Source organism: Sinocyclocheilus anshuiensis, unplaced genomic scaffold (assembly GCF_001515605.1).
Source record: "Sinocyclocheilus anshuiensis isolate Anshui unplaced genomic scaffold, SAMN03320099.WGS_v1.1 scaffold1075, whole genome shotgun sequence".
In the NCBI taxonomy this organism is placed as follows: Eukaryota; Metazoa; Chordata; class Actinopteri; order Cypriniformes; family Cyprinidae; genus Sinocyclocheilus; species Sinocyclocheilus anshuiensis.
In genome coordinates this window covers 1,698,710-1,726,272 of record NW_015544163.1, presented here as the reverse complement: position 1 = coordinate 1,726,272, position 27,563 = coordinate 1,698,710, and the positions used below count along the sequence as shown (strand labels likewise).

The 27,563-nt window shown below is 33.8% G+C and overlaps 1 protein-coding gene across 1 annotated transcript in view; it reads right to left on the bottom strand.

Annotated features, from left to right (window-relative positions):
* The window catches only part of coro7 (coronin 7), a 155,019-nt gene that overhangs the window by 122,430 nt on the left and 5,026 nt on the right, over positions 1–27,563 (bottom strand). Inside the window, exons 2-7 of the mRNA XM_016495662.1 lie at positions 26,201–26,297; positions 25,356–25,436; positions 25,085–25,155; positions 20,778–20,961; positions 18,470–18,525; positions 8,625–8,675 (exon numbers count right to left, since the gene is read on the bottom strand). Coding sequence (XP_016351148.1) covers positions 8,625–8,675; positions 18,470–18,525; positions 20,778–20,961; positions 25,085–25,155; positions 25,356–25,436; positions 26,201–26,297 — 540 coding nt within the window. The remainder of the gene's footprint in view (positions 1–8,624; positions 8,676–18,469; positions 18,526–20,777; positions 20,962–25,084; positions 25,156–25,355; positions 25,437–26,200; positions 26,298–27,563) is intronic.

The following is a 27,563-nucleotide window of genomic DNA, read 5'->3' as shown; positions in this document are numbered from 1 at the left end:
GTTCAATAAACAATAAGTTAATATCAAGAGACTTACGTTTTAGACACCATATTGGCTGTTTTTGCGTTATTTCGCCAACAGAAAACATTCCAAACACAGCGCTGTTTTGCGTCTCTGAGCAAAATCAACCGTTTAAATTATTCGGTTCATTCGCAATGACTCATTTAACAGTGACTTGCTGCCACTTACTGGAGGATTTAATTTCACATTTAAAGTATCTTTTAATTTTTAAAATGATTTAAATATCACTATTCAACATTTCATGTTTAAAATATCAAAACATTATAATAGTATAATAGTAAAAACGAGCCATTTTAGGTAGGTGTGGCTGACTCTTAACTTTTATCAAGAATATCTCTTTGGATTTGAGACTTTAGTCTTTGCAACTTTACAGATCTTCTTTATGCACCAAGAGCTTGTAACACTCCAAAGAGAAAGGAAAAATTGAAATCGCATCATATGACCCCTTTAAAATAATGTTTATAAACTTTATATAATTAATAAAGTTGCTTAAACAATTCGAAACAAAACAGCATCATGCATGTATGTATAATTTAATACAAAGGACCGAAAACCAATCACAAAGAGTACTTTCTTCATTTAAAAACTTGAGATGCAGTGGGATGGGGAAAGCCGCTATAAAGCCTTGAGACATGTTTTTTAAAAGTTAAACTTACATTAATTTTTGGCTTTCTAAACATGCGGCTCTCTTGTGCGAGACGCGAGTGCAACAATGATAGATGTCCCTGTAGAAAATGTGATAAATATGCGTTCTGTGTGAACGGCTTGTTTTAAGTTTTGACGTAAACAACGTCATCTCCGCATTGATTGTTCTCTTTTCCCGCATTATATTGAATGAACAACGTAGCAGCGCCGCATCTAGTGGGTTCAACTGGATAGGCTAACAAAACATTAAAATGCAACGACACTTACATCGTCATCGCATCTTGTGCACCACTGATAAGGCTTCCTGACGGCTGACGCAGACCTAAAATTCGAATGCAACGTTTTTGCATTAGAATGTGGATTTTTATTTTAAATTCGACGAATATTCGAAATTCGAATTTCTTTTTGACAGCCCTAACACACATACTGGTAAAAAATGTATAGCCTGAATGCACTGTAAGTCGCTTTGGATAAAAGCGTCTGCTAAGTGCATAAATTATTTGATTAATTATTAGTTGATAAACCATTACCAGCAAACATCCCCTTCCACATAAATCAACGTCACATTTTTGCACAATGCTGTCAAATTTTCCTGGAGCAAAACAATAAATGTTGTATATCATATTTACAAATGTTGATGCTATAGAGCGTAATGTTTGTATTACACGTCCCCCAACAGTAAACACTTTTTTCTCCATATGGAAATTGCACAGCCAGGTTCACTGGGAGCGACTCGAGCTGTGAGCGTTCGCATTTGTGTTTTCATTTCAACCTTCGACAGAAAGACGTTTAGAAGCCAGAAACACTGGAACTGTTGCTCAGCCGAGACTGCCTTAAGATCCAGCTGCTCACTTCAACAGCTGCTCATCATTTGAAGTCAGAGAAGATGCAGGAGTAGTGTACACTGCTTGTTTTCGGTGTATTCTGGTGTAAGTGTAACCCGCGGGACTAATATATACCCAGCGTACTCGTTCCTTCTTTTGTGAAGCGTCTGTGTGCGTCTCCCACAAACCCCTGCAGTTGCTTAGTCTGCGTTTTTCCCCTCTCCATTCCAAAGCCTCTCCGATTTCACAAAAAGCAGCCGAAGCCGAAATTGAGAAATCTGGCCCCCGTGTCCAGAAAATATTCCCTTTCCTGTTTCCCCTCGCTGCCAGGGACCGCAGCGCGCCAGCGCGGCCTGAAACTATGAGGAGTATTTTCAGCTCTGTAATTTGAAACACACACACACACAGAGACACATAGATCAAGAAAACACGCGTCTCCTAAAGACCTGCGCGACACCATGAGTTTCCTAATGAATGCAAACCGACGGCCGCAGAACGTGACAGCAAAGCATGCTGGGTATGAAACACCATCAAACCCGGTGACCCTTCAGAGGTTCTGAGTTATGTTCCAGATGATAGCAGTTGACATTTAATATAGGTGACCACAGAAAATTGTTTCGATTCATCCCTCAAATAAACAGTAATGCACTTACAGAGGCGTTTAAAAACAGAAACATGAGGCTTGTATTTCTGTTAAAGCGCTTACATGAATCATTCAGTAAGCGACTGTTTATTATTGGAGCTGTGAAGCGTCTAAATCGCTCTTTAAGCAGTGGGACTGATTAGATGGATGAACTATTGACATAATTGCAGAGCTAAAATGGTGAATGCTGTACGGAGGGTTTTGTCACGTCCCTTGCTGGTATCCTTGAGGGAAAATGACCAGGTTATTAGGTTTACAGTGTCATAAAGTAAAAAATTCAAAATAACTTTGCTGTTATGGCTATAAGTGCAATATAGAGTGTAATTTTACCCACTCTATGTGCATTACTGTCATTGTGATTTTAGATGTATGAATACAATTTTTTTATAAAATAATGTAAATGTTTACTTATTTACTAAAATTAATAAAAAATAAGTAATTACGTAAATGATTATGATTTTCACTTGAATAATAGTTTAAATTAAAAATACAATAAAATAAAAAAATAATAAATTAAAAAGTAAATACATACTGTGATTTGTATTTGACAAATGTATTCATAAATGGATAAATGGATAAATAAATAAATAAATAAATAAATAACGGTTACGTATTATTATGACTTATTTAATTAAATTACATCTAAAATAAAATACATTAAAATTTAAATTCAATTAAATTAATAAAATTAAACATTGATTTTGAAATATTGTGCTATATTGTGGTCTCTGACAAATATATTAATAAAGTTAATAAATAAAATGAATAAAATTAAAAATAAATAAAAGTTTATTTATACTTAAATTACATCTAAAATGAATCTAAAATAAAAAATGTAAATAAAATTTTTTCAATGAAATTAAATGAATAAAATGAAACGTGATTTTGATATATTGTGCTATATTGTGATTTTTGACAGATATATTAATAAAATAAATAAAATGAATAAAATAAAAATGTTTATTAAATGTTTATTTCTAATTAAATTAAATCTAAAATAAAAAATTAAATAAAATTAAATGACTAAAATTAAACATTGTGATTTTGAGAAATCGTGCTATATTCTGATATTAATTTGAATTTAAATAAATAAATAAAATTAATAAAATAAATAAATGTTTACTTAGGAATATTTAAATAAAAGAAATTAAATTAAATAAACAAATATGTAAATCCTTCTGATTTTACCTTACTAACTGTTTAAATCTAAAACATAAACACATTAAAATAAAACAAATGATTATCAAATGAATCAAATTTTGTCAAATGAATAAATGAATATTGACAAATGAATATTATATATAATTAAAATAAAAAATATATAAAGCATTATTTAAACAAACAATAAATAAATATTTTGAAAACATACTATAAATAATAAAATCAATGTTATTTTCTCTAGAAATAATGCTGTTGATATTGTGTGTATCTTGTTTATTATACCTTGTATTAAATCTAAAACATAACTAAAAATGGATAGTTGCATCTCACGGTGATGAGGAGGTTAGGGATGCACCAAACCACAAGCCAGAGTCTAAAAACAAAAACTAGTCTGAGCTCGGAGCGGTTTGGTGCGAGTGAGGCCCCTAAATATGCATTTATCATCTAAAAATCAAGACGCAGCAGGAAATCTCAAAGCGAGTGGCTCTGGAAACCACAGTTTGGAGCACAGTCGCTCGTGCCAGCCACCTAAATACAGCCGTGTGCGCGAGCGCTGATTACAGATCGCTCTCGTGCCGTCCAAAAGCGCAAATTACACAGTTTCCTAAATACCACGTACAATTAGCCTCTATTTTTACCCCACCTGTCTACATCAGACGATCTGTCGAAGAACGGCGGTCGCTCTATAAACGGACGGTTTTCATGAAAGCATTGTTTTACGGCTCTGCGATGACAAACGGCTGCTTTGGGCTTGAGCTGGAGTCTAGAAACAAATAAATAAATAAATAACGGTTACTTATTATTATGACTTATTTAATTAAATTACATCTCAAATAAAATACATTAAAATTAAAATTCAATTCAATTAATAAAATTAAACATTGATTTTAAAATATTGTGCTATACTGTGGTCTCTGACAAATATATTAATAAAATTAATAAATAAAATTAATAAAATAAAAAATGAATAAAATGTTTATTTATACTTAAATTACATCTAAAATGAATCAAAAATAAAAAATGTAAATAAAAAAATGTAATTAAATAAAATGAAATGAATAAAATTAAACGTGATTTTGATATATTGTGCTATATTGTGATATTTGACAGATATATTAATAAAATAAAAACGATATTCAATAGACGATCTGTCTATTTTCATGAAAGCATTGTTTTACGGCTCTGCGATGACAAGCGGCTGCTTTGGGCTTGAGCTGGAGTCTAGAAACAACACGGCAGCGTTCAGACGCATCTCTGTTTACACTGCGGCCCGTGCATCAGCGCCGTGGAGCTGTCAGTAAAGGAACGTGGCTGTGGCGTTTTGTGAGTAAACAGAGGCCCGTCAGGCTGTGTTTTGTTAGGGTTGGCCCGTGACGGCTCATTAAAGGCACTGGAGTGAATGTGATGTTAATGGGGGCTCTTGCGGTGCCAGCTGGATGTGGTCAGAAAACAAGCTGCTCTGTCAGGAATCAGACTCAGTGTGAGAGGCTAGAGGGGTCGAGACGGAGAGAGAGAGAGAGATGCTAAATCAGACTTCTCATCTCATCTATTTGCAAAGTTTCAGATCCCTGAGTTTTTTTTTTGTTGTTGTTGGTTTTTTACCCAGAATCTAGCACTCTCAGGAAAAGAAAAAAGTACAAAAGCTATCACTAGCAGTACCCTTTCAAAAGGTACAAACAGGTAGGCCTACCATTTAGGTACTAATATGTGCATTATAGGTAGGGCTGGGTATCATTAAAATATTTTCGATATCGATACCTTGACTTCGATACCAGTTCCTGAACGATACTTTTTTTCGATACCAATTTTATGAAATCAATTTTAACAAGATTACATTATCTAAAAAAAAAAAAAAACTTTGGTTTTATTTTTCAGCTTGTTGATGTTTATACAAACTCAAAGACTCATCTCCTGAGCCACTGCACAAAGGAACAAAATGTAACCAACACAATAAATCAGTGCAAATAGTTTTAATAAAGCTCAAATAGTCTTCAGTTTACACATCTGTTAGGCTACATTTACACTAGTGCATGTTTGTTTTAAAACGCATAGCTCAGACAGAATCATGATTTCTATTTATTTTCCACTGATTTACTGATGAGCATTAGCAGCTTCCAGCGCTGTCTGCTTGTGTTCTCTCTTCCATGATCGCTGCTCTGACTCAGAGTCAGAGGTAATAACATATTTAATTTCAGCAACATTACATGGCCAAAACACACATTAGACGGCAATCGGAAGTTATTACAGTCACTCGATGGTGGTTTAAAGTGAGTTTTGAGTAAAAGCGGAATATAATTTCTGAGGAGCTACATTGTTTGGTGGAAGAATACTGTTTTTATTAATATCTTTACACTTTATTTGCTCCGTTTTATTTTGTGAAACCTTACTACGTATATGGAATAACCGTTTTATAAAAGCAATAAGTCCTGTGAAGCCGTGGTTTACAGTGATTTTATAAAAGCTAAGGGGGTTGTTATAAATTCACTGTAAACCACGGCTTCATGGGGCTTATTGCTTTAATTTATGAAACATAACTTTGTGCTCAGCCGAAACGATAATACCTGGAAGAAATAATAGATTCATGAGACCAGCGGCAAATGTCAGAAGGCCTAGCCGAGTTGAGGCTGCTCTCGTGGGGAAACATGAGCACTGAGCGCCCGGTAATCGCGTGGCGCTCACGTCTCCGAACAACTACATTCTCGCCTGAAATCCTCTTAGAACTGCATTTCATGACACAATAACAGTAATATTTTGAAAATTATGCGGGTTTTCTCCTCCGCCATTAACGCTTGCTCGTTGGTGCGAAATGCATTCTGGGATACCTGGCTACCTCAAGTAGAGCTGGGCGGTATGACAAAAATTTAAATCACGGTATTTTTCAAAATTATACTGGTTTCACGGTACATGGCGGTATTTTTTTTCATGCATGACCGGGTGTTAACCATATTTTCTACTGATTGAGAGAGGAAATACTGCAGTATATTGACTTAGAATGCCCTATTTTACTGTCATGATGAGTGAATATTGTCAAAAAATACCACACTAAATAGTGACTTAAAAATTCATATCATAACAAAAATAAACACCGGTATTCGGTATGAACCGGTATACCGCCCAGCACTACTGCATTGTCTTTAATGCATCCTAACCGTTTGGAAAAGTCCACAAGCAAGACTTCCAGGATTGACTAACATTAAAATGCCTCAACACAAATCATACACACTACATACATCCAAACCAACTGAGCTTGAGATCAGAGGACATGAGAAGACAGCAGGTGTAGAGGAAACACTTTGCACAGACAAGCATCAGAAACTCAAATCTGACAACACACATGAGAAGAGCCCGACAGCAGCAGATCACACGAGTGTGTGTCAGAGATCACGCTGTTTGCTTAGAGAGCAGCGTGGGTAATATCTAATCCAGCATGACCCCATCTGATTCACCAGAGCACAAACACACAGAGAAACCTTCGCTGAGGACTGTGGGAATGTTTGGTCTGATCTCGCTCCTGATGAATTGGCTGGGATTGATCGGCTCTCACACAGACGCTCGACAGGTTTCGACAATCAAAAACACTGTCACGTTCACACGGGCATCGGACTGTATTGTTTCCCAGGGTTCAGCCGTTTCCCACGGCTTCACCGGCTCAACAGAGTGAATGAAGCAATCAATCAATCAACCAATTAGAATGAGCTGCTGAGGCAACAGCCTGATCTGATTGGCTAAAGATAGAATATGAAACCTGAGGGGTGAATGGAGCAAAACAAAAAAGAAAGCAAACGGAGTAGGCTAACTAATAAAATGTTACCTATGGAGTTACACTGTTCGAACGTGTTTGTTTGTTTTACTAAATTAATACTTTTATTCAGCAAGGATGCATTAAATTGATCAAAAATGACAGTAAAGACATTTCTATTAATCAAATATATTAATCAAATCTTGAACAAATATGTATAACGGTTTCCACAAAAAAATATTAAGCAGCACAACTGTTTTCAACATTGATAATAATAAATGTTTGTTGAGCAGCAAATCAGCATATTAGAATGATTTCTGAAGGATCATGTGACACTGAAGAAAATTCACAGCAATTGCTTTGCATCACAGCAATAATTTACAGTTTAAAATATATTCAAATAGAAAACAGTTATTTTAAATTGTAATATTTTTTCACAATATTACTGTTATTACTGTATTTTTGATCAAATAAATGCAGCCTTGGTAAGCACAAGAGACAAAAAAAAAAAATCATACCAACCCCAAACTTTTGAACGGTGCTGTACACTTATTTACATTCTCCTTAAGTCGATATTTATATATTTTTTCCTAGTTATGTTCAGCTCTGAATTAGGGCTGTCAAAATGGCTGAAAAACTAAATTCGAATTTTGTGGTTAAATATTATCAATATTCGAATTATATTCGAATTTAAAAGGCATAATTTCAGTTAGGGTAAAAAAAAAAAAGCTTTTGGCTTCTCTCCTGAGGCCACAAGAGGGCGCATCGAGCATAAGATAACATGACTATCCGTGAAAAAAAGTGCATAATGTTTAAAATAATGTTTATAAACCAATTATAATTAAGTTGCTTAAACAACTATAAACAAAACAGCATCATGTATTCATAGTGCGCGAAATATGCGTTCTGTGTGAACGGCTTGGTTTCAGTTTTGACGTAAACAAGATCTTCTCCGCATTTATGTTCTCTTTTCCCGCATTATTTGTAATTAACGACGTAGCAGCGCCGCATCTAGTAGCTTCAACTGGATAGGCTAACAAAAACATTAAAATGCAACGACACTTACATCGTCATCGCATCTCGTGCGCCACTGATAAGGCTGCCTCCTTAACGCACACCTAAAAACGTTGCATTCGAATGTGGATTTTTATTTTAAATTCGACAAATATTCGAAATTCGAATATTTTTTGATAGCCCTACTCTGAATATAATAATATAAAGTAACAAATCAAGAACGACAGAAAAGGTTGTGGAAAAGTCATGGAAATTCACTGGTCAAAAGGTTTGGGAACTTTTTTTCAGCTCTCCACACAGTGGTGGAAAACTTAACTTAAACGAAGACAAAAGTCATTTTTTATGTAAAACATTTCATGCAAGTATAGCAAGTATAAACTAACCTAAATGAAACTGAGTAGTTAGAAACAAAATCATATACAAAAAGAAATAGAGGTCAGACATGGTCATCAAGTGTGTTTGTGCTGATGTTTCACCTGTAAACAGCAGTACAGCAGATAATATGGGAATAAAAACAATAATAATCTTGTCGCTGAGTGTTAGAGCAGAAGCAGGTGAGAGTTTAACAGAAGGTTACCTGAACCGCTGACGGCTGGGCCCGAGGGTCGAAGAGACGCAGCTTCTTGTCCTGAGGAAACAAAAACAAAGGTTAAAATATAACCATATTATAATAGCATGAGAAATATAAGCAGAAAGAAATACATTTTTATTATTAATAATACAGTTAAGGCAACATTAGTGAGGAACGATGGGGGGGGGGGGATTCTGATAGGTTTTCAAATTTTTGTTTGTTTATATTTTTCTAATATTTGCCTATAAAAGAAAAAACTTGTTTCTTCTATTGTTAAAAATATTATAGATATTACAGAATAATTTACTTCCTACCATTAAACTAAATTATAGCATGGTTATGTATTTAAAAACATCTATATCTACTCTCTAGATTTCATCATGCCACATTTTCTTGCCACAATCCCTATAATGTTGCATTAAACTGGTCCAAAATTTTTAATATAACACTTTAATGATTGTAAAATGATTTATTATGATTTTGCTTTGAAGGGCTTCGATTATTATACGGTAAAAATGGCTTAATGTGGCATTTATTTGAATTCGAGTCTGTCAACTCCAGGTTAAAAGAGGTAAATATATTACAACACCATAAACACAAGACATCAGTAAAAGTAAATAAATAACATTTATTAATAATAATAACAAAAACCATAATAAGGCTGCACTGAGGAATGTTATTTTAAAAAGTCCGTTTTCAAAGTCAAAAACTAAGTAAAAACTTACTTATTAACATTTTCAAAATATTATATATATCCATATATATATTTGGTTCATATATATCGTGATTAATCGCATCCAAAATAAAAGTTTTTGTTTACATAATATATATGTGTATACTGTGTATATTTATTATGTATATATAAATACACACACATGCATGTATATATTTAAGAAAAACATGTTATGTTTATATATTAAATATATTTATATATAATATAAATTATAAGAATATGAATATATAAATGTATAAACATGTACATATTTTCAAATTATATACTGTATGTGTGTGTATTTACATAATAAATATACACAGTATACACATATATATTATGTAAACAAAAACTTGTATTTTCGACGCGATTAATCATTTGACAGCAGTAATATATATATATATATATATATATGTATATTAGTGCTGTCAAACTATATATAATAGACAATGACTAAAAACTATATATAACAAAATTACTATATAAATATTCTAAAAATTATAGAAGTATACATATTTTTTTATTTCCTAACAGTAAACTGAATTATATCATGCATCTGCATTTACAAACAAGACTGCCCTCTAACATCAACACCATGACACATTTTCCCACACTCGCGATACTGTTGCATCAAATCTTATTATAACCCTTTTTTAATGACTGTAATGTGACTCTTTAAGCGTTTGTTTCAGTGTGCTGACTAAGTCTGCTGTGCCTGGATTATTATGAGACGGTAGAAATGGCTTCATGTGGTATTTGTTATGAGTCTGTCAACAGAACTGGCAGCGTAAATCCTGCTGCAGACCGAACTCGTGTCAAAATCAGTTCAGTCACAGTGACCATCAGACGACCCCGTCACTCTCAAACACAGCCAATCAGGACAGAGAGCAGGGTCAGTGAGAGGAAACGAGCGCTAATGGGAACAGGCTGCGACACAACAGATCCGTAATGAAGAGCAGAGACTGATGCAGAGATTGATGCAAAACACAGCTTCAATACAGATAAGAGCCAGAAAATACACAGACAATGAGTTAAACACTCCATTTCTAATCAAGATTAACAATTATTGTGAACATCTTTAGTATTTCGGTGGCATGCTTTTCTTTTAACACAATAAATATGTGTATTTTTAGTCAACGTTGTGCTTACAATGCTTTTAAATGCCACCTACATAGGCAGCTCTCCAGTGTGGTTTCAGTGCTGAGAGACAGATATTGGGAATAATGCTTTTTACCCATAATGCACCCATAAGACATCGTCAGTAAGCACTGGCAGCTCCTCTCCAGACAGAAGGCATCCAAACCAAGACAACAGCGTAAACACACACAGCAGCCGCTGGGCTCACACACAGAGCCACACTGTTTCGCTGCGAGCAAATAAAAGAGCACAAGCATCACCAATGACGAGAGGTTTTCAAACACTACTGTACTCTTCTTGTGATCTTAGTCAAGGTTAATGTCTTTCAGCCGTTCCTGACCACTGTTATAACTGGCTAAGGACTTTGCATGTGAAATGAGTAATACTGATTTGAGAGTTTTGTAAAGTGAAAACTAATGGATACTACCATACTACATTACTATACTACATATACTATACTACTTGCACCATTTCATCAGTATGCAAAACTACATGCATGGAATAATCAGATGAGTTACTATATCTCACAAGAAGTGCAGTATACAACAGATCAAACTGCAGAATACTGTATCCCACAATGCATAATAATAATAATAGTTTTTTTTTTGTTAAAAGTAAAAAATTTTATTTGCAGTTGAGATTATTTCTGATGAGGACTATTATTATTTGGTTTAAGGTAGAAAAAAATGTTTAGATCATTTTGTAATAATAATAATGATAATTTATTATTATAAAAAATGTAAGAAAAAAAACAAAAATTTTTTGATAAAATTATTATTATTATTATATTGTCTTGTTATTATTTGGTTCAAAGCACAAAAAACACCGGTTTGGTAGTTCTGTAAATAATAATAATAATAATAATAATAATAAATAAACAAAAATAAATAATTATGATTATTATAATTATTAAAATAATTAAAAATGTATAATAAATTAACTTTTTTGATTATTATTATTATTCATACTACTACTACTACTAATAATAATAATAAACTATTATTACTAATGATGACATTCTTTTTAATAATTATGAATTATTATTGTTATTTGTGATATTATTATTATATAAACTGTAAATTAACACTCTTAATTTGTCATTCATGAGTCGATCAGATGACCAAATGTTGATGTTTAACCACAAAACTGCATTTAAAACATTATTTACGTCATTAAACATGGTAGTATTGAGGTTGTATGATGACAATCAGTGCTGTAGTATTTGAAATGTGCGTCACTGCATGATGCACCCCATCCACATGCTATTTAAAAAAAAAAAAAAAACAACATATGATTGTGTACTGAGTGTGCACTACACAGTAGTGCTGGGCGGTATACCGGTTCATACCGAATACCGGTGTTTATTTTTGTTATGATATGAATTTTTAAAATACCGCAATACGTGTATGTCGCTTAAACAACGTTCGGAACGCGACACTGTTTGAAAGTCGTCCCTTTTCACTGTTGCACTGTGGTGAGGGAACAGCTGTATGTGTTACTAAGCGTGAAAGTTCCAAAACTGAAGCTGTAGAACTAATAGAACGTGACGACACAGAAGCAGTGTTGGGGAGTAACTAGTTACATGTAACGGCGTTACGTAATTTAATTACAAAATAAATGTAACTGTAATCAGTTACAGTTACTAAGAAAAAATGTGTAATTAAATTACAGTTACTTATGAAAATGTTAACGATTACAAAGGGGATTACATTTGAATATTTACACACATCCACATACAGATTTAATTGATTTTTTCCCCAAATTACACTGACTACTCTGAGACATACGGCCCTATAATTTCCGCGATGCAGAAAACACAGACCGGTTCGTAGAATCCAGTCATAAAAACGGAATTCCTATAGCCTAACGCGGACGGAATATAAATATGAGCGTAGTTCGTCTGTTAATATCATATGCACTTTTTTGTTTGTTGTTTTTTTTAGTTTGTTACTCAGACGCTGCATGAGACAAAGTAATATAGCCAAAACAACCACATAGCCGCTCTTTAGTGTAGATGCATGTTGATTTTATCAGACGATGCCGCGATTATAAATGAGAGTGACTCCTGGTTAACATGTATTAAAAGGGGTCGTGTTTAGTCACTATTTAGTGTGGTATTTTTTGACAATATTCACTCATCATGACAGTAAAATAGGGCATTCTAAGTCAATATACTGCAGTATTTCCTCTCTCAATCAGTAGAAAATATGGTTAACACCCGGTCATGCATGAAAAAAAAATACCGTCATGTACCGTGAAACCGGTATAATTTTGAAAAATACAGAGATATAAATTTTTGGTCATACCGCCCAGCACTACTACACAGTATGCAGTCAGCTACTGTCCCATTCTGAACACAGTCTACACATAGTGGCCTTCATCAAACCCTTATTGTGAAACCAGCAGCGACTAGCAGCTCCCCTCACTTTCTAGAGTCTGTTACTGAAACAATCTGTCACGTCATGCACTGTGCAATTATGCTGTTTAGAGGTGGACGCTGCAGACAGGCATGCGTCATGCTCAGGCCACCCACAATGCCCTGCAGTCCCGAGAGAGAGGGGTCAGACTCACCCCTGAGCACTCAGAGCAGACCGGACTGAGCCCAGAGCAGCGGCTGAGATCACAGTCAGAGCCTGATCACACATCAGAGTCTGTGCAGCTTTTATTATACGTCTGCTCACACACCGTCTGACCCCAGACGCCCATCACAGAGAGACCCAACGCAATCAAACACACATTCAATCTGTGTGTGTGTGTGTGTGTGTGTGTGTGTGTCTCGTTTCAGCTCACATTCATTTAAATGAGCTTCACTCCTGCTCAAGTAAACATCCCACAATCCTCTTTGCTGCCAACAAACTGTGAACGGCAGCCCTGGTTGCTATAGTACTCTAAAAAAAACTTCAATAATTTAATGAATTAGTAAGATAATTTCCCAGCAGTTTGTTTAAATTTTAGAAACTTCACTAGACTGTTCATTACTTGTCAAGCAAACAAGAAGAAAAACGGGCATTTTCTTCTTACACTACCCTGTCATGAGGTCTTGTATTCCTTAGGGTTTTAGGGTGGAATATATATATTTACAGCCTGTATTCATCTAAATATAAATGAACATCTAAAATAGAAAAATCAATATAAAGTACTGAATAGTATATATGGGTTAAAGACTTGTCCCATTTTGGCATCAAATTAAATTGACCAAAGTGATTTCAAATACAAAAAAAAACATAATACATGCAAGTAAAGTGTCTACTTTAATGTTTAAATAAAGGCTTTTATGAAAAAAATAGTAATACAAAAAATGCCAAAAAAACAAATATAAAATTACATTTAATTAATATACAAATATTTTTTAAATATACAAATAAGTTTAAAACATTTTAATAGACTAATAAAAAAATATGAATATAAATTAAAAATGTAATTTTTTGTTTAAATACTTTACTTAAAATTATATAAATTATATAAATATATACATGTAAATAGGTGTAAATATTTTGAAAATATATACATGCATGTGTGTGTATTTATATACACATAATAAATATACACAGTACACAGATATATTATGTAAATAAAAACATTTATTTTGGATGCGATTAATTAGGTTTAGGGTTAGTAGAATAAGTTGAAATATACTTGCAAAGTTTCTCTTAGTCAGTATGTTGTATGTGGACCCATCAAAATAAAGTGTTAGAAGATATTAAGCAGTCTACTAATACTATAATGACTGATAGTTGACATCTAGTTGCAAAGTTACTTGCTGTTAATAGAATGTCTAAAGTGGACTATCGAAATAAAGTGTTACCAAGTTTGTTTGTTTTTTTTTCCATTTTATCTTGTTAATACTTAGAAGTTTGTTCATAAATTAACCTTCTATATTAGCAATAGTAATAATGATGCTTAACTTAGCAAACGCCACTAACTGACTGTTTTAAACGTGGGGATCTAGTGAAAGTGTCTACTAGCTGCAAAGAAAATAAACAGAGAAAAATAAATGTTATACTATAGTATACAGACTCAAAAACACACGAAAGCACAATCACTCACATACCCGCAGTCACAAGCCCATAAATCAACACCTGCTTTAATGCTTTGATCATGTTTTAATCGTAACCGTCCACCGAGTCGCTGTGGATGAAAGCGTCTGCGTTCACGTGGCGAGTGTTTGGTGTTGTAAAATATGCACGTCCATGCCTCCAAACGAGGCCTGTCACGAGCCGCGCTCTCCTCTCCTCCCGTTCACCTAACGGGGGAAAACAGCTGCAATTGAACACACATGTTGGCGTGCTGATTTGCTTTAATAAGGTGGATCTGGGGAGACTGAAGGGCCTATTCGCTTAAATTACAGCTCGACTCGACTGAGGCCACAACCTCTGAGCTCAGTCTGTGATCCGGTCTCACATTTCCCACTTTGCCCTGCTTTTGTTTTTCTCTCTTGATATTTTAGGATGAATTCTGGTCCCCTATTACGCCGTCATGATTATTCTTAACAGTTTAATACAAAATATAAATAAATACATAAATAAATAAAATAAAACATTAATATAAAAATAAACAAATTAAATGAATATAAAAAATTTAAGTACATAAATAAAAATAAAAAGGTTTTTAATAAATTCACATTGAAATATTAAAAAGTATTAAAAATATTAAAATATATATAAATAAATATATATAAATATATTATTTTAATATAAATTAAAATAAATAAATGATAAATATAAATATATAAATATTAATCAAATTAAGTATAAATATTTTAAAATGCATAAATACATATAAAAAATTTAATAATAAAATATATAAATATAAAATAATTTAATACAATATTATCCAATACATAAATACAAATACAAATTTAATAAATGAATATAAAATATTTTAAAATATTTGATTGTTTACAATATTTTAATAAATTTATTTATACATTTTATATTAATGTAAAATAAATGTAAATAGTTATTTAATCAAATTATGTATACATTTTAAAATTATAAATTTAATATAAAACAGATTTAAAACATATGAAGTTAAATAAAAACAATATAGAAACTTTTAAAATACCTAAATATAAATATGTATAGCAATGTCTAGTATTTTGCACAATATAAATGATACGTGTTAATACAGGAATGACTACCCTCTAGAAGCAGGGGGAGAGAGAGGGAGAGAGAGAGAGAGAGAGAGAGAGAGAGAAAGAGAAAAAAAATCACAAAGCATTCGGTGCAAACTCAAACATCCTCATTTTTCCTCATAAACTAATCCTAAGATCCGTCATGCAGCTGTAAACTCCAGCATCCTCTGAGTGCATTAAACAGGCTGAGGGAAAGCTCTGCAGCTCTGTTATTATTTCTTTATGGATCGCTCCCCATTTCCTCCTGCGGGGCGGCTGAGCGTAACTCTCCGTACCCGGGTCAGACTCTGTGTTTTAGGGTGCTAAATCAGCCGCTCCGGGGGTCTGGTGCCGCCTCAAACGCTCCTCTCTCTGCTATACTTCAAACGCAACAAAGTCAAGCTGTAGATGCTGCCTAAATCAGATCAAAATACTAAAACCTGGGTTGTTTTGAGGTTTCAAACTGTGAATGTGGTCTCAGACTCAGAAATAGACAGACAGACAGATATTGATAGACAGACAGATAGACAGACAGACAGACAGATATTGACAGACAGACAGATAGACACAGACAGACAGACAGCTATTGACAGACAGACAGATATTGACAGACAGATAGATAGACAGACAGATATTGATACAGACACAGATATTGAGACAGACAGACAGACAGACAGACAGATATTGACAGACAGACAGATAGACAGACAGACAGACAGCTATTGACAGACAGACAGATATTGACAGACAGATAGATAGACAGACAGATATTGATACAGACACAGATATTGAGACAGACAGACAGACAGACAGACAGATATTGACAGACAGACAGATAGACAGACAGACAGACAGCTATTGACAGACAGACAGATATTGACAGACAGATAGATAGACAGACAGATATTGAGACAGACAGACAGATATTGACAGACAGATATTGATACAGACAGACAGATATTGACAGACAGATAGACAGACAGATATTGATACAGACACAGATATTGATACAGACAGACATTGACAGACAGACAGATATTGACAGACAGACAGACAGACATTGATACAGACAGACAGACAGACAGACAGACAAATAGACAGATAGACAGACAGACAGACAGACAGACAGACAAATAAGAATGAGAAAAAAAGAAGTATAAATAAAAAGAAACTTAAGTATAAACAAATAAGCAAACAAATAATTACAAAAGAATAATCAAAAAAGAACAAACATCATTGTAAATACATTAAATTAAATAAGTAATAAATAAATTGAATAAACAAATAAATAAACAAAATTATAGTAAATAAATAAATAAACAGCAATTAAACTTTACTTTATTAAGCGTCCATCTGAATTTGATTTGTAAATTAGTTAGTCATTAAAAAGGTTTTTTCGCCGTGTGTTTTGAGTTTGAGCTCCGTCAAGTTAATTCTTTGTCGTCAAATTTTAAGTTGCTTTGCAATGATTTGTATCGTGAAAAGCGCTGTACAAATAAACTTGACTTGACTTGACTTGACTTCTCCATCATTTAAATGAGGATCTGGCTACCAGACTGATGTGTGTTTTTCATATTAGGAAAATGTGGCAATTGTGTTGTATAAATAAATGCAATAATGTGAAACGAGATTAATTATTCTCAAGTGTTACACGTTAACTTTGGCAGTCTTAATTTATCTAAATATCTGTCAATCAACTGATCTTTTTAATTTAATATTCAAATATTAAACTAATTTTTTTTATTTATATTATGCATTTCAAAATATTGATATTAATTTATTATACTTTTTATAAGATGACTGCAGCAGCAATATTTAAGTGGAAAATTAATCATTAAACGGAGTCAAGTACGTTTCCCTCCAGTTGATTTAACAAAGCTCTTTCCATAAACTCAATCAAAACTCTGCTCCTGCCAAACACAAACCTTTGTGTCCAAAAATAGAAACTCTTCTGCCGTGCGGTTTAACGTTTCAGATGAGTCACAGACGTGTGTCAAACTGACACGTTTGGCTACAGCAAGTGTTTGTCCTCCAGAATCAATTAACATTAAGCAAACGACTGAAGGGCAGATTTTCAGGGGCCAGATGTAATAAACTTCCTCAAATCAGATGCACTGACAGAATCCGCTCTGCAGAGCTTTATGAGTTTCCCCCTGTGGACGTGATCATGTGTGTTTCACTAATAAAGCCAATCTGCGTAATGATCCGCTTGATGGGAAAACACACGCTCTGGCGACATCTACTGGTGACAATGTGCTGCTGTCTGTGCAAAAACCCTTTCACAAAACTCCTGTAAAGATCATATGCAGAAGTAAATGTGCCTCCTGGCAGTAACTTTGAATATTTTACATCATATATTAACATCAGGAGCACAAGAAGCAAAAAGGTGAACAACAGCTCTGATGTTCACTGCCATTAAATCAGTTAAAGTCTATTGTAATCTGGGTTTATGTGTTGTGTGCAAATGCACTGGTAAAACCATCGGAATCAGTGTTGTTACTGTTAACTGAACTAAAACCATGAAATGTTCTCCTTTTGTAAAAAAGCTGAAATAAAGTTGGGGGAAAAAAAAACATAAAAACACCAAAAAAGTACAAATGTTGCCTGAACAACTAACTGCAAAAATAAATAAATACATTTCCAAATTACCACAATGACTAAAAATAAAATAGAAACTAAATAGAATTACAAATATTACAAAAAAAGCACATAAAATAGAAGTTAATTTAAAACGATCAATAAACACTAATGATACTGTACAAATAATACTAAAATAACACTGATTTTAACCATAGTTTACTATCTTTATTTATTATATTTGATTCATCTGTTTGACCAAAACTGATGGCCAAAATTAAAATAAATAAATTCCAGGATTATTAGTTATAAATATCCGTCTTCCTTCCAGGCCAAACCCTGCAGCTGATCCTCATGCTGCTCCAGTACTGCACACACACACACACACACACACCACATCCAGAAGATCAGCATTTAACACAAGTTCACAAACTCTCAAACGTCATATCAGTGAGGACACACACAGAAAAGCATGGGAGTGCTGGGAATCTGAGCTCAACACGTGTGTATGTTAGGAGAGTCTGCTGATGCAAACCAATGCACTGGGAAAAGCTGCTGTGACGCGCCAAACACATCGCTGAGGAGAAACTAGGCATTTAAAAAATGAGAAAATTACAGTAGAAATGTTGCCTTGGCAGCTCACTGAAATAAAATAAGTTGAAGTACTAAAATTACTGAATTAAACCTGAAATAACATAAAAACTGAATAGAAAGATTTTTTTTAAAAGCACATAAAATTGCTATAACAAACTAAAATAAAAAAAGAAAACTGAAAATATAAAAAGTAAGAGCTAAATCAATTGCCAATGCAACATTTCTCATTGATCCAGTTATGTAATATATAAATAATATATAAATTTAAAAAATTATTATTTTTTTTTTTAAATATACAACTTCTATTATTAAATAATACTTGATTATCATATTATAATGCTTGACTGCTTGACTGACTGATATTAAGAGTGCACTTTCAGATATTTAAAAAGCTGTACCATTTTACAAACATTATATATGTTTGTAAAATGGCATAACTTTATATATATACTGATATATTGCTTATTATATATAGTATAGTATAGTATTTCAGTCTGGCAAGTAAACAAAAAAATTTACTAGCCAATGGCGATTCAATTGCCAAGGTGTCCGTAGAGGGTTGAATAACAATAAATAAATTTGTCTCAAATTAAAAAAATGTTTTCAATAAAAAACATATATTTTAATTAATCAACTGATTGATTGATTGATTGATTAATTAGTATACAATATAATAGTATGCAAATAATACTAAAATGACACTGGTAGTTTATTGGTTTTATTTATTCCATTTAATTAGTCTGTTTTGCCAAAACTATGAGAAAATTAGAGAAATAAATTCTAAGGTGTTTATTGATTAAAATTAAAACAATATTTATATACAAAAAACATTTTTTTACTTGAAATAAAATAAATGTTGACTGAAAATAAAATAAAAAATAAAATAAAATAAAAAATAGCTGAATTTTATTTCAGCTATTTGGCGATGTAACATTTCTCCTGTTCTCAGAGATCCAGTTATGTGGCGCTGGATTGGTTTTGTTTGAGATGACAGACAGAGTGAATGAGCCACGGCTAACAGGGACTCAAGCGCATGAAAGCAGATGAAGGCAGACAGTGATGTGAGATGAGAGATGTGAGGTTGAGCAGGTCAGCAGCCATCATGGGGCCCAAAGCTCTGAGGGGCTCCTGAGCTCAAACATTTACCTCAGCCGCTCCACGCTAGACGCCAGAGAACCGTAACAAACAGCCCTGGAAACCACCAGAGGCTCGCAGATCAAACCAAACAGTGAAAAACACAGAGACAAAAACAAAAAACACACAGCAGAGACAAAAAAGCTGCAGACAGAACCCTCGTGAACTGCCTTATTCAGACGCCAATTACAACTCATCAATTCAGGTGACGATCTGTCAATGGACGAGAGCATTTCAACATTTAACCCGCCTGGACTCTTCATTTTCTTATTCTTCTTGAGAGTTCCAATCAACAAAATATTCATTAAGAGTCAAAAAATATTCAAATTGATTTTTAGTCTTTGTCTTTGAAAATCTGGTTGGATGTGAATTAACTTACAACACAATCTTGTTGCCTGTTAAAAAACAGCAAGTAATTTGGCTCATATTTGTGAGGAGAGAAAAAAACATTTTCAATTCAGCTAAATTAAAAATGATAGATAGATGATAGACAGACAGACAGACAGATAGATGACAGACAGACAGACAGACAGACAGATAGATAGATAGATAGATAGATAGATGACAGATAGACACAGACAGACAGACAGATATATAGATAGATCTGTTTAAGAATCTGCTCAACAGCGCTCAAATGTTAGCGGGAAATGGACATTTTTAAAAGTTCAGTATCAACTGGTACCGAAGTCGGTACTTTTGACAACACCAAAACAAACAAATAAACAAATAACTAGAAATAGACCCAGAAATGGCCTAGCAAACTCATGAAAAACAATTAGCGTCTGAATAGGGCTGAAGTGAACACTTAAAGTAAAGTAATTGAAGACGAGACTAAATCTGGTGTTTAAGGCAGTGATGGTTGTAGGTATGAACACAGAAGGTGTGTGTTTACCTGTCAGGGCGGCGTCCCGTGTGACGTCCCACACCTGAACTCCCCTCGCAGATGCCACGGCGAGCAGTCCTGAGGCCACGGGGTGGAAGAGGACGATCTCCAGACGCCCGTCTGCGGTGCTCAGAGTGACCTCGGCGTTATTGGGCTGATCCTGATCCAGATCACACACGCGCCACAGCTTCACCTGAATAAACACAGAGACAGACATTATTAAACACCGCACTGTGGCAGATCCTAAATACTACTAAATCTTCTAATCCATAAAATCATTGGTATACACCTTTTAGAAAACCCCAAACATGACATCAAAATCACCCCATTTACAGTTTTAAAAAAAAAATGTCCCTGGTCTAATAGTGCCTTAATTCATTGATGTGTAATAATTAAAAAAATATATATATAAAAAAATTTTTTTCATGATTTTAATTTTTTTTTTTTACTCTCTGAAATGAATTTTCCTTCTGCTGACGTACAGTATTCAAACCCATGCTAAAATAATATTATATAGAGTGACCATACGTCTTCTTTTTGGACCTAAAAAAATGCATCCGGCCGGGATTTCTTAATTGCCCAAAATGTCCGGGATTCGGCTGTTTCGCTCCCACGATTTTCGTGTCCACTCCTTTACGCATTCTAATATTGTGTATAATTTTGCCGCATCAGTGAGCCGCTCTCAGTATTTAAATCCCTTTTGAATGAGCATTCACGCTGTTCACTTTCGATTTCGCGATCACACGCACTCTGGATTGAAATATTGCATAAATTACATTTGACTGAAATGCTTGTATTGAAACATTTTGCATTCTACCTATGATAAAACTTTCATGGACTTCTACATTAACTGTTCCCTCCTGGTGGAATGACCTGCCCAATCTAAGTCCTTAATATTTTCAAGAAACGGCTGAAAACACATATCTTTATTCTTCATTTGACCCTCTAACTCTAGCACTCTGTTATAATGCTAATTCTAATTTTATCTGCTTGTCTTTTTTTATAAAAATAAATTGACCCTCTAACATTTGCACTCTCTATTCTATTTATATTCTAACTACTTGTTTTATTTAAAAAGAAAAAAGCCTTTAACACTAGCATTCTCTATTCTTTCTACTTATTTTCTTTTTATTTATTATAAATAATGACCTTATAACACAAGCATTATCTATTCTTTTTCTGTTCTATTGACTTGTTTTATTTTTATTTAAAAATGACCTTCTAACACTATCATTCCCTATTCTTTTTCTATTCTATCTTATTTAATATAAAAACAAAACAAGCAAACAAACACACACACACACAAAAAACTTGCCATGTATACTTTTAGGCGAAACCCCCCCCCGCACTGTCCTCTTTTTGGAAAACTAAAATATGGTCACCCTAATATTATATATTAGGGGTGTAACGGTACACGTAGCCTATTCGTACCGAAAATTTTCGGTACGCATGTGTACCGAACAAATACCGCATTTTTTTTCCTCCAGGAAATTCAAACAATAAATGGCGTTTTGACAGTCTTTGATGTGGCATGACAGATCGCTGTATAAACGCCTCAGAGAGCCACTTCTGGGACGGTTCAGAAACGTGCTGGTGTAAACCCAACACAAGCATTGACTCGAGCAGCCGCGATCAGCTCCGGTTCCCGTAACATGCCGCAGACTTGTGCAGTGTAAATGGCAGAGTGGAGCGCAAGTGAGCGCGATCATTCCTTCCTCTGTACTACTAGTTTTAACGCAAATAAACATGAATGAACATCTCATGCCTCATGTAATCGCTCAGTCAGTGTTTCAATCACGGAAATACGTCAACAAAACAGCGTGGAAATAAAATGTCACATAGCATTTCATTTACCTCAGCAAGTCATCAGTGTCCACAGCTCGTTAGTTCACTAGAGAAATGAAGTCTAGAGAGGAGCATTTTGCGAAATATTACACTATATACTCATATTTTACTTTACCTGTTAGTCTTAACTATTTAATGTATGTTTGCATTAATCTGTTATGAAACATGTTATGACAGCCACTGTGAAACTGAATATATTTTAACACATAACATTTTTATTATTTATAAGTTAATTTAAAAACTGCATTATGTGCAATTCACATGTTTGCATACATGTTTTTAGTGTTGATTATTACATTTAAAAATAAATAGTAATTAAATTAAAGTTTGGGTTAAGTTAATTGTAACCTTATAATGTAAAAGGGGGGCGGGGAGCAGCAGCTCATCTGCATTTAAAGAGACAGGCCCGAAAAACAGAGTGTTTCTGCTTCCACTCAAAATAGGCATTTTCAAAATTATATAATAAATTATCTGTGGAGTATTTTGAGCTGAAACTTCACAGACACATTCTGGGGACACCAGAGACTTATATTACATATTGTAAAAAGGGGCATAATATGTCTCCTTTAATATTGTTTCATTCAGAAATACATCACATTACAAAAATTGATGTATAAATAAATAAATAAATATTTTACTTAACGTTTCATTCAGAAATACATCACATTATAAACACTAACATTTTAATTTGTTAAGTAGACAGAATGAAAGAAAGAAAGAAAGAAAAAGCAGAAGAAAGAGAAAAGAGGAAGAGAGAAAATAAAAGAAAGGAAGGAGCAAGAAAGAAACATGGGATCTTTAAGAAGTCAAATAAGTTTTAATTCTTCCAGTCATTTGAATGTATTTTCTGCTGTCAGAAGTGGTTGATACCAAAAATACAGCAGTTCAACTGGATTAACAATAAATGTTATCATGGTATTTTGGCAGAAAGTGTGATTGCCCTGGGAAATGTCCCAAACTGAGCGGCTCTCACAGTGTGAGCGGACTGCTAAAGCCAAGCTCAGAGTGAGACAAACGCTGGAGCAGCTGTTAGGAGGAGGCCAGATGTGCTGGAATATGATTCGTCAGGACGCTCCGTCTCATCATTCTGCTGAGCTTTCAAACCCTGACCTGAGCAACAGCAGCGTCTGCCAACCTCCTCAACATCTGCACAGCCTGATACAGCTGCTAAAAACACTATTCACAGAACCAAACCTAAACATGACTCTGTGTGTGTGTGTGTTTTGTTGTCAAGCTGAACAGACAACACAGCTGAAGAGCAGCAGATGTCAATAATAAACACACACTGCTGACGGCCAACGATGCACATTATTAAGGAATTAATTCTTAAGGAAGAAAAAAAAAATATTTGAACTTAAAGCCCTAAAAATCTAACTAAACCTATGCATCTGTACATACACTTATGGCTGAGGGTTAAGTGTGTAACCCCCACCCAAAAAAATCTGCTTCACTCAAGAAAATCTATTCTCATTCTGTAAAATAAATAAATAATATTGGTTTAATTTATTTCAAGAGAAAAGAGGAAGAGAGAAAATAAAAGAAAGGAAGGAGCAAGAAAGAAACATGGGATCTTTAAGAAGTCAAATAAGTTTTAATTCTTCCAGTCATTTGAATGTATTTTCTGCTGTCAGAAGTGGTTGATACCAAAAATACAGCAGTTCAATTTAAAATATCTGGATTTAAAATTAATACAAAGTAAATAGATTTAAAATACATTTAAAAGATGTAATTACATTTTAAATAAATTTTAAATATATGAAATTAAAAAGATTAGTAATAACTAAAATAGACAAATTCTATTGATTTATTTGATTTTACAAAATAAAATAATGTTAAATAAAGAAATACATTTAAAAATAAAAATAGATTTAAAACAAAATAAATAAATACATTCTATTGGTTTAATTTATTGAAAATACATAAAACAATAAAAAAACAAATATATAAACTGATTAAAAATACATTAATTTAAAATAAATTAAAATAATAAACAAATTGATTATATTGATTTTAATAAATGCATTGATTTATAATAAATAAATTGCATTAAAATAAAAACCTTGACTTGATAAATATTTAAAATAAATGGATTTAAAAATAAATAGAAATAAGTAAATATATTTAAAATACTTTTTTTTTTTATTAAATTTAAAATTCAAAATGAAATTAAAAACACTGAGAAAGTAAGTAAATAAATAAAGTCACTAGGTTTGATTTTTTCCCCCTTTTTTTTTTGGATGTTCATAGAAGACATTCAGATATTTAGGGCACAGTGCTTACATGTATGATATCCTTGAACAACTATATATTGTGATTTGTTATTTTATTATGAATGTGGTATTTCAGATTTCAGATACACCCATCCCTAAACGTGCGGTTGTTCATCTTACATGCGACTCAGACAGTCTCCTTCCTGCTGAAGTGGTCAGTTTTTGCTCAGAATAAGCGATCACTGGTTTATGGTGACTCACCGTCTCATCAGCCGAGCAGGTCGCCAGCAGATAGTCGTCAAACGGCGAGAAGTCCAGGTCGGTCACGAGGTCTGGGACGGGAAGAGAAAGAGAACTAGGACAAACTCATATGGGTCGCATGCATTCGGGTTTATTTTTAGTGAACTGTGAGTCCATGACATTGGCCTGACGCAGCGGGACACTGCTTTTATTTGCTCCGAGCATCCTCACGGACATCCGTTTTTGCTCCAAATGAAGTGAAATGAGCCAAGTGTAATTGTTAATATCTCACCAGCATGGCATGAAATCTGGGTCACGATCCACTTCCCGTCAGAAGCGGCGTTCACAGAAGACAGACCGATCATCCCACCTCCTCCAGAGACACAACAGACACGGTTACAAACGCAAAACAGACCGCTTCTCCTGGTGTTTAATCTAGAGGTCGACCGATTGATCGGCCGGCCGATTAATCGGCCGATTTTTGCCATTTTTTAATTAATCGGCATTTGCCGATTGTGCTGCAAATTACGCCGATTTATAGGCAGGCGCACCGGCGCTTCACGTTTCAAAATTAAAATGCAGCACGGGGTGTTTTTATATGAATGTATCTTTGAAAAGAACCGACCGTCTTCAGAAAAGCTTCGATGTCATTTTCATTTCGTCTTTCCTGTAATGCCTGATAAAGTAGCGTTTGTGAGCACAGCGCTTATTTGATTACAGCCGTTACCGGGGAAACCGCTATATCTCCGCTCCAACAGCGCCTCCTGCTGGCGTATAATTAATTTGCAATCTGTGGGAAACACTGGTGTCTGTCAGCAAACATAAACAAAAAGCATGCTTCAGAACTGTTTTGAGAAGGTGCTTAAGTTTTGAGCCATGCATTATTACTCTAAATTGGGCACTACTACTATTACTATCTTGTACCCTGCAATAATCATTTGCTCAAACTCACTTTTATGAGATGAATGGAAAAAAAAAAAGAAAATCGACCAAACATATCGGCCAAAAAAAAAAAATCGGCATCATATATCGGCCATTGTCTGCCCTGATTTCTAAATATCGGCATCGGCATCGGCCAGTGAAAAACCCATATCGGTCGACCTCCAGTTTAATCTGATGTGTGAATGAGGTTCATACCAGCCTGATCTGTGTTGAAGGCCACGAGGCTGCAGCTGGACTTGATGTGCTTGCCCTGAGAAGAGAAGGAACCTCCTCGCACGTTTGCAATCCAGTCCTGCGCAGAAACACAGGAGTATCGGTAAATCAACGGGATCTTAAAATGAAGACAAAAATCTCTGCAGGAAAACATGAAGATGATGAGAAATATTCAACATGTCTTCATTACAGCACAGACAAATCTACATGCGTCATCTCTAAACATCTCAAGTCACTAAATAATAAAATCAGAAAAATGTCAAAATCATTTGAAAATAAAAACGCTAAAAATGAATGGCATAAAAATGCCAAATTAAGACACTTTAAAATACATTTTCTAAAAATTAAAATTCTAAAAATTAAATAATTTTAAAATAAAAACAAAATAAGTCATATTTTTAAAATGACTTGTTATGTCTTTATTTTAAAATTATTTAATTTAATTTTGCTAATAAATTAAAACCTACTAAAAATAATATTTATGTAAAACTAAAATAAGTCATTTTAAAACAATAATACAAATATCACAAATGAAATAAAAAGGATAATGTAAAATTGAAATGATTAATTTTACAATGAAGCCTTACTAAAAATCAAAAATATAAAAATGTAGAATTGAAATGAGTAATAGTTTAAAATAATTCAAATATAACACTAGAATTAAAGCATAAAATTAAAATAAATAACTCATTTTAACTAATTCTTTGCTAACAAAAGAACAACGTTGTTATTGTTCTAACTAAAACTATTAAAAATAGTTAACTGAGACTAATGTGAAATGTTTGAGTTCTAAAACTACTAAAATAAAAAAAATATATATATATTAAAGCTAAATAGAACAATTTAACAAAAATAACTAATAAAAATGCTGAAATGTACAACAAAACTACTAAAATTTAAAGGTGACATATCATGAAAATCGGACTTTTCCAGGTTTTAAGTGCTATAATCAGGTCCCCGGTGCATCTACCAACCAAGGAAACGTGAAAAAAATTAACCTAGTAACTTTGTTTTGGGAAGCCTTTTTCTGCAAGCCTCTGAGAACACGAGCGCGTCTGATTTCGCTCCTTTGGTGACGTGGCAAAGGGATCTCATTATAATATTACCTCCCCTTAATCTGTAAACTTCCACTCACGGCGCTGTCATTATGATTTCGCAAGCAACAACGGTGTACCAGCTCTAATGCCATGGTGAAAGTTTGAGCAAAACATGCTAACTGTTCTGTCTTTGGCTGCACAGACGAGCACAGAACATTATTTAGAGTCCCAGCCTCAGAGGAGACAACAGAGCAGTGGATTTATTGATTTATTTAGGCTACTGTATATTGCTGCTGCCACACAGATCT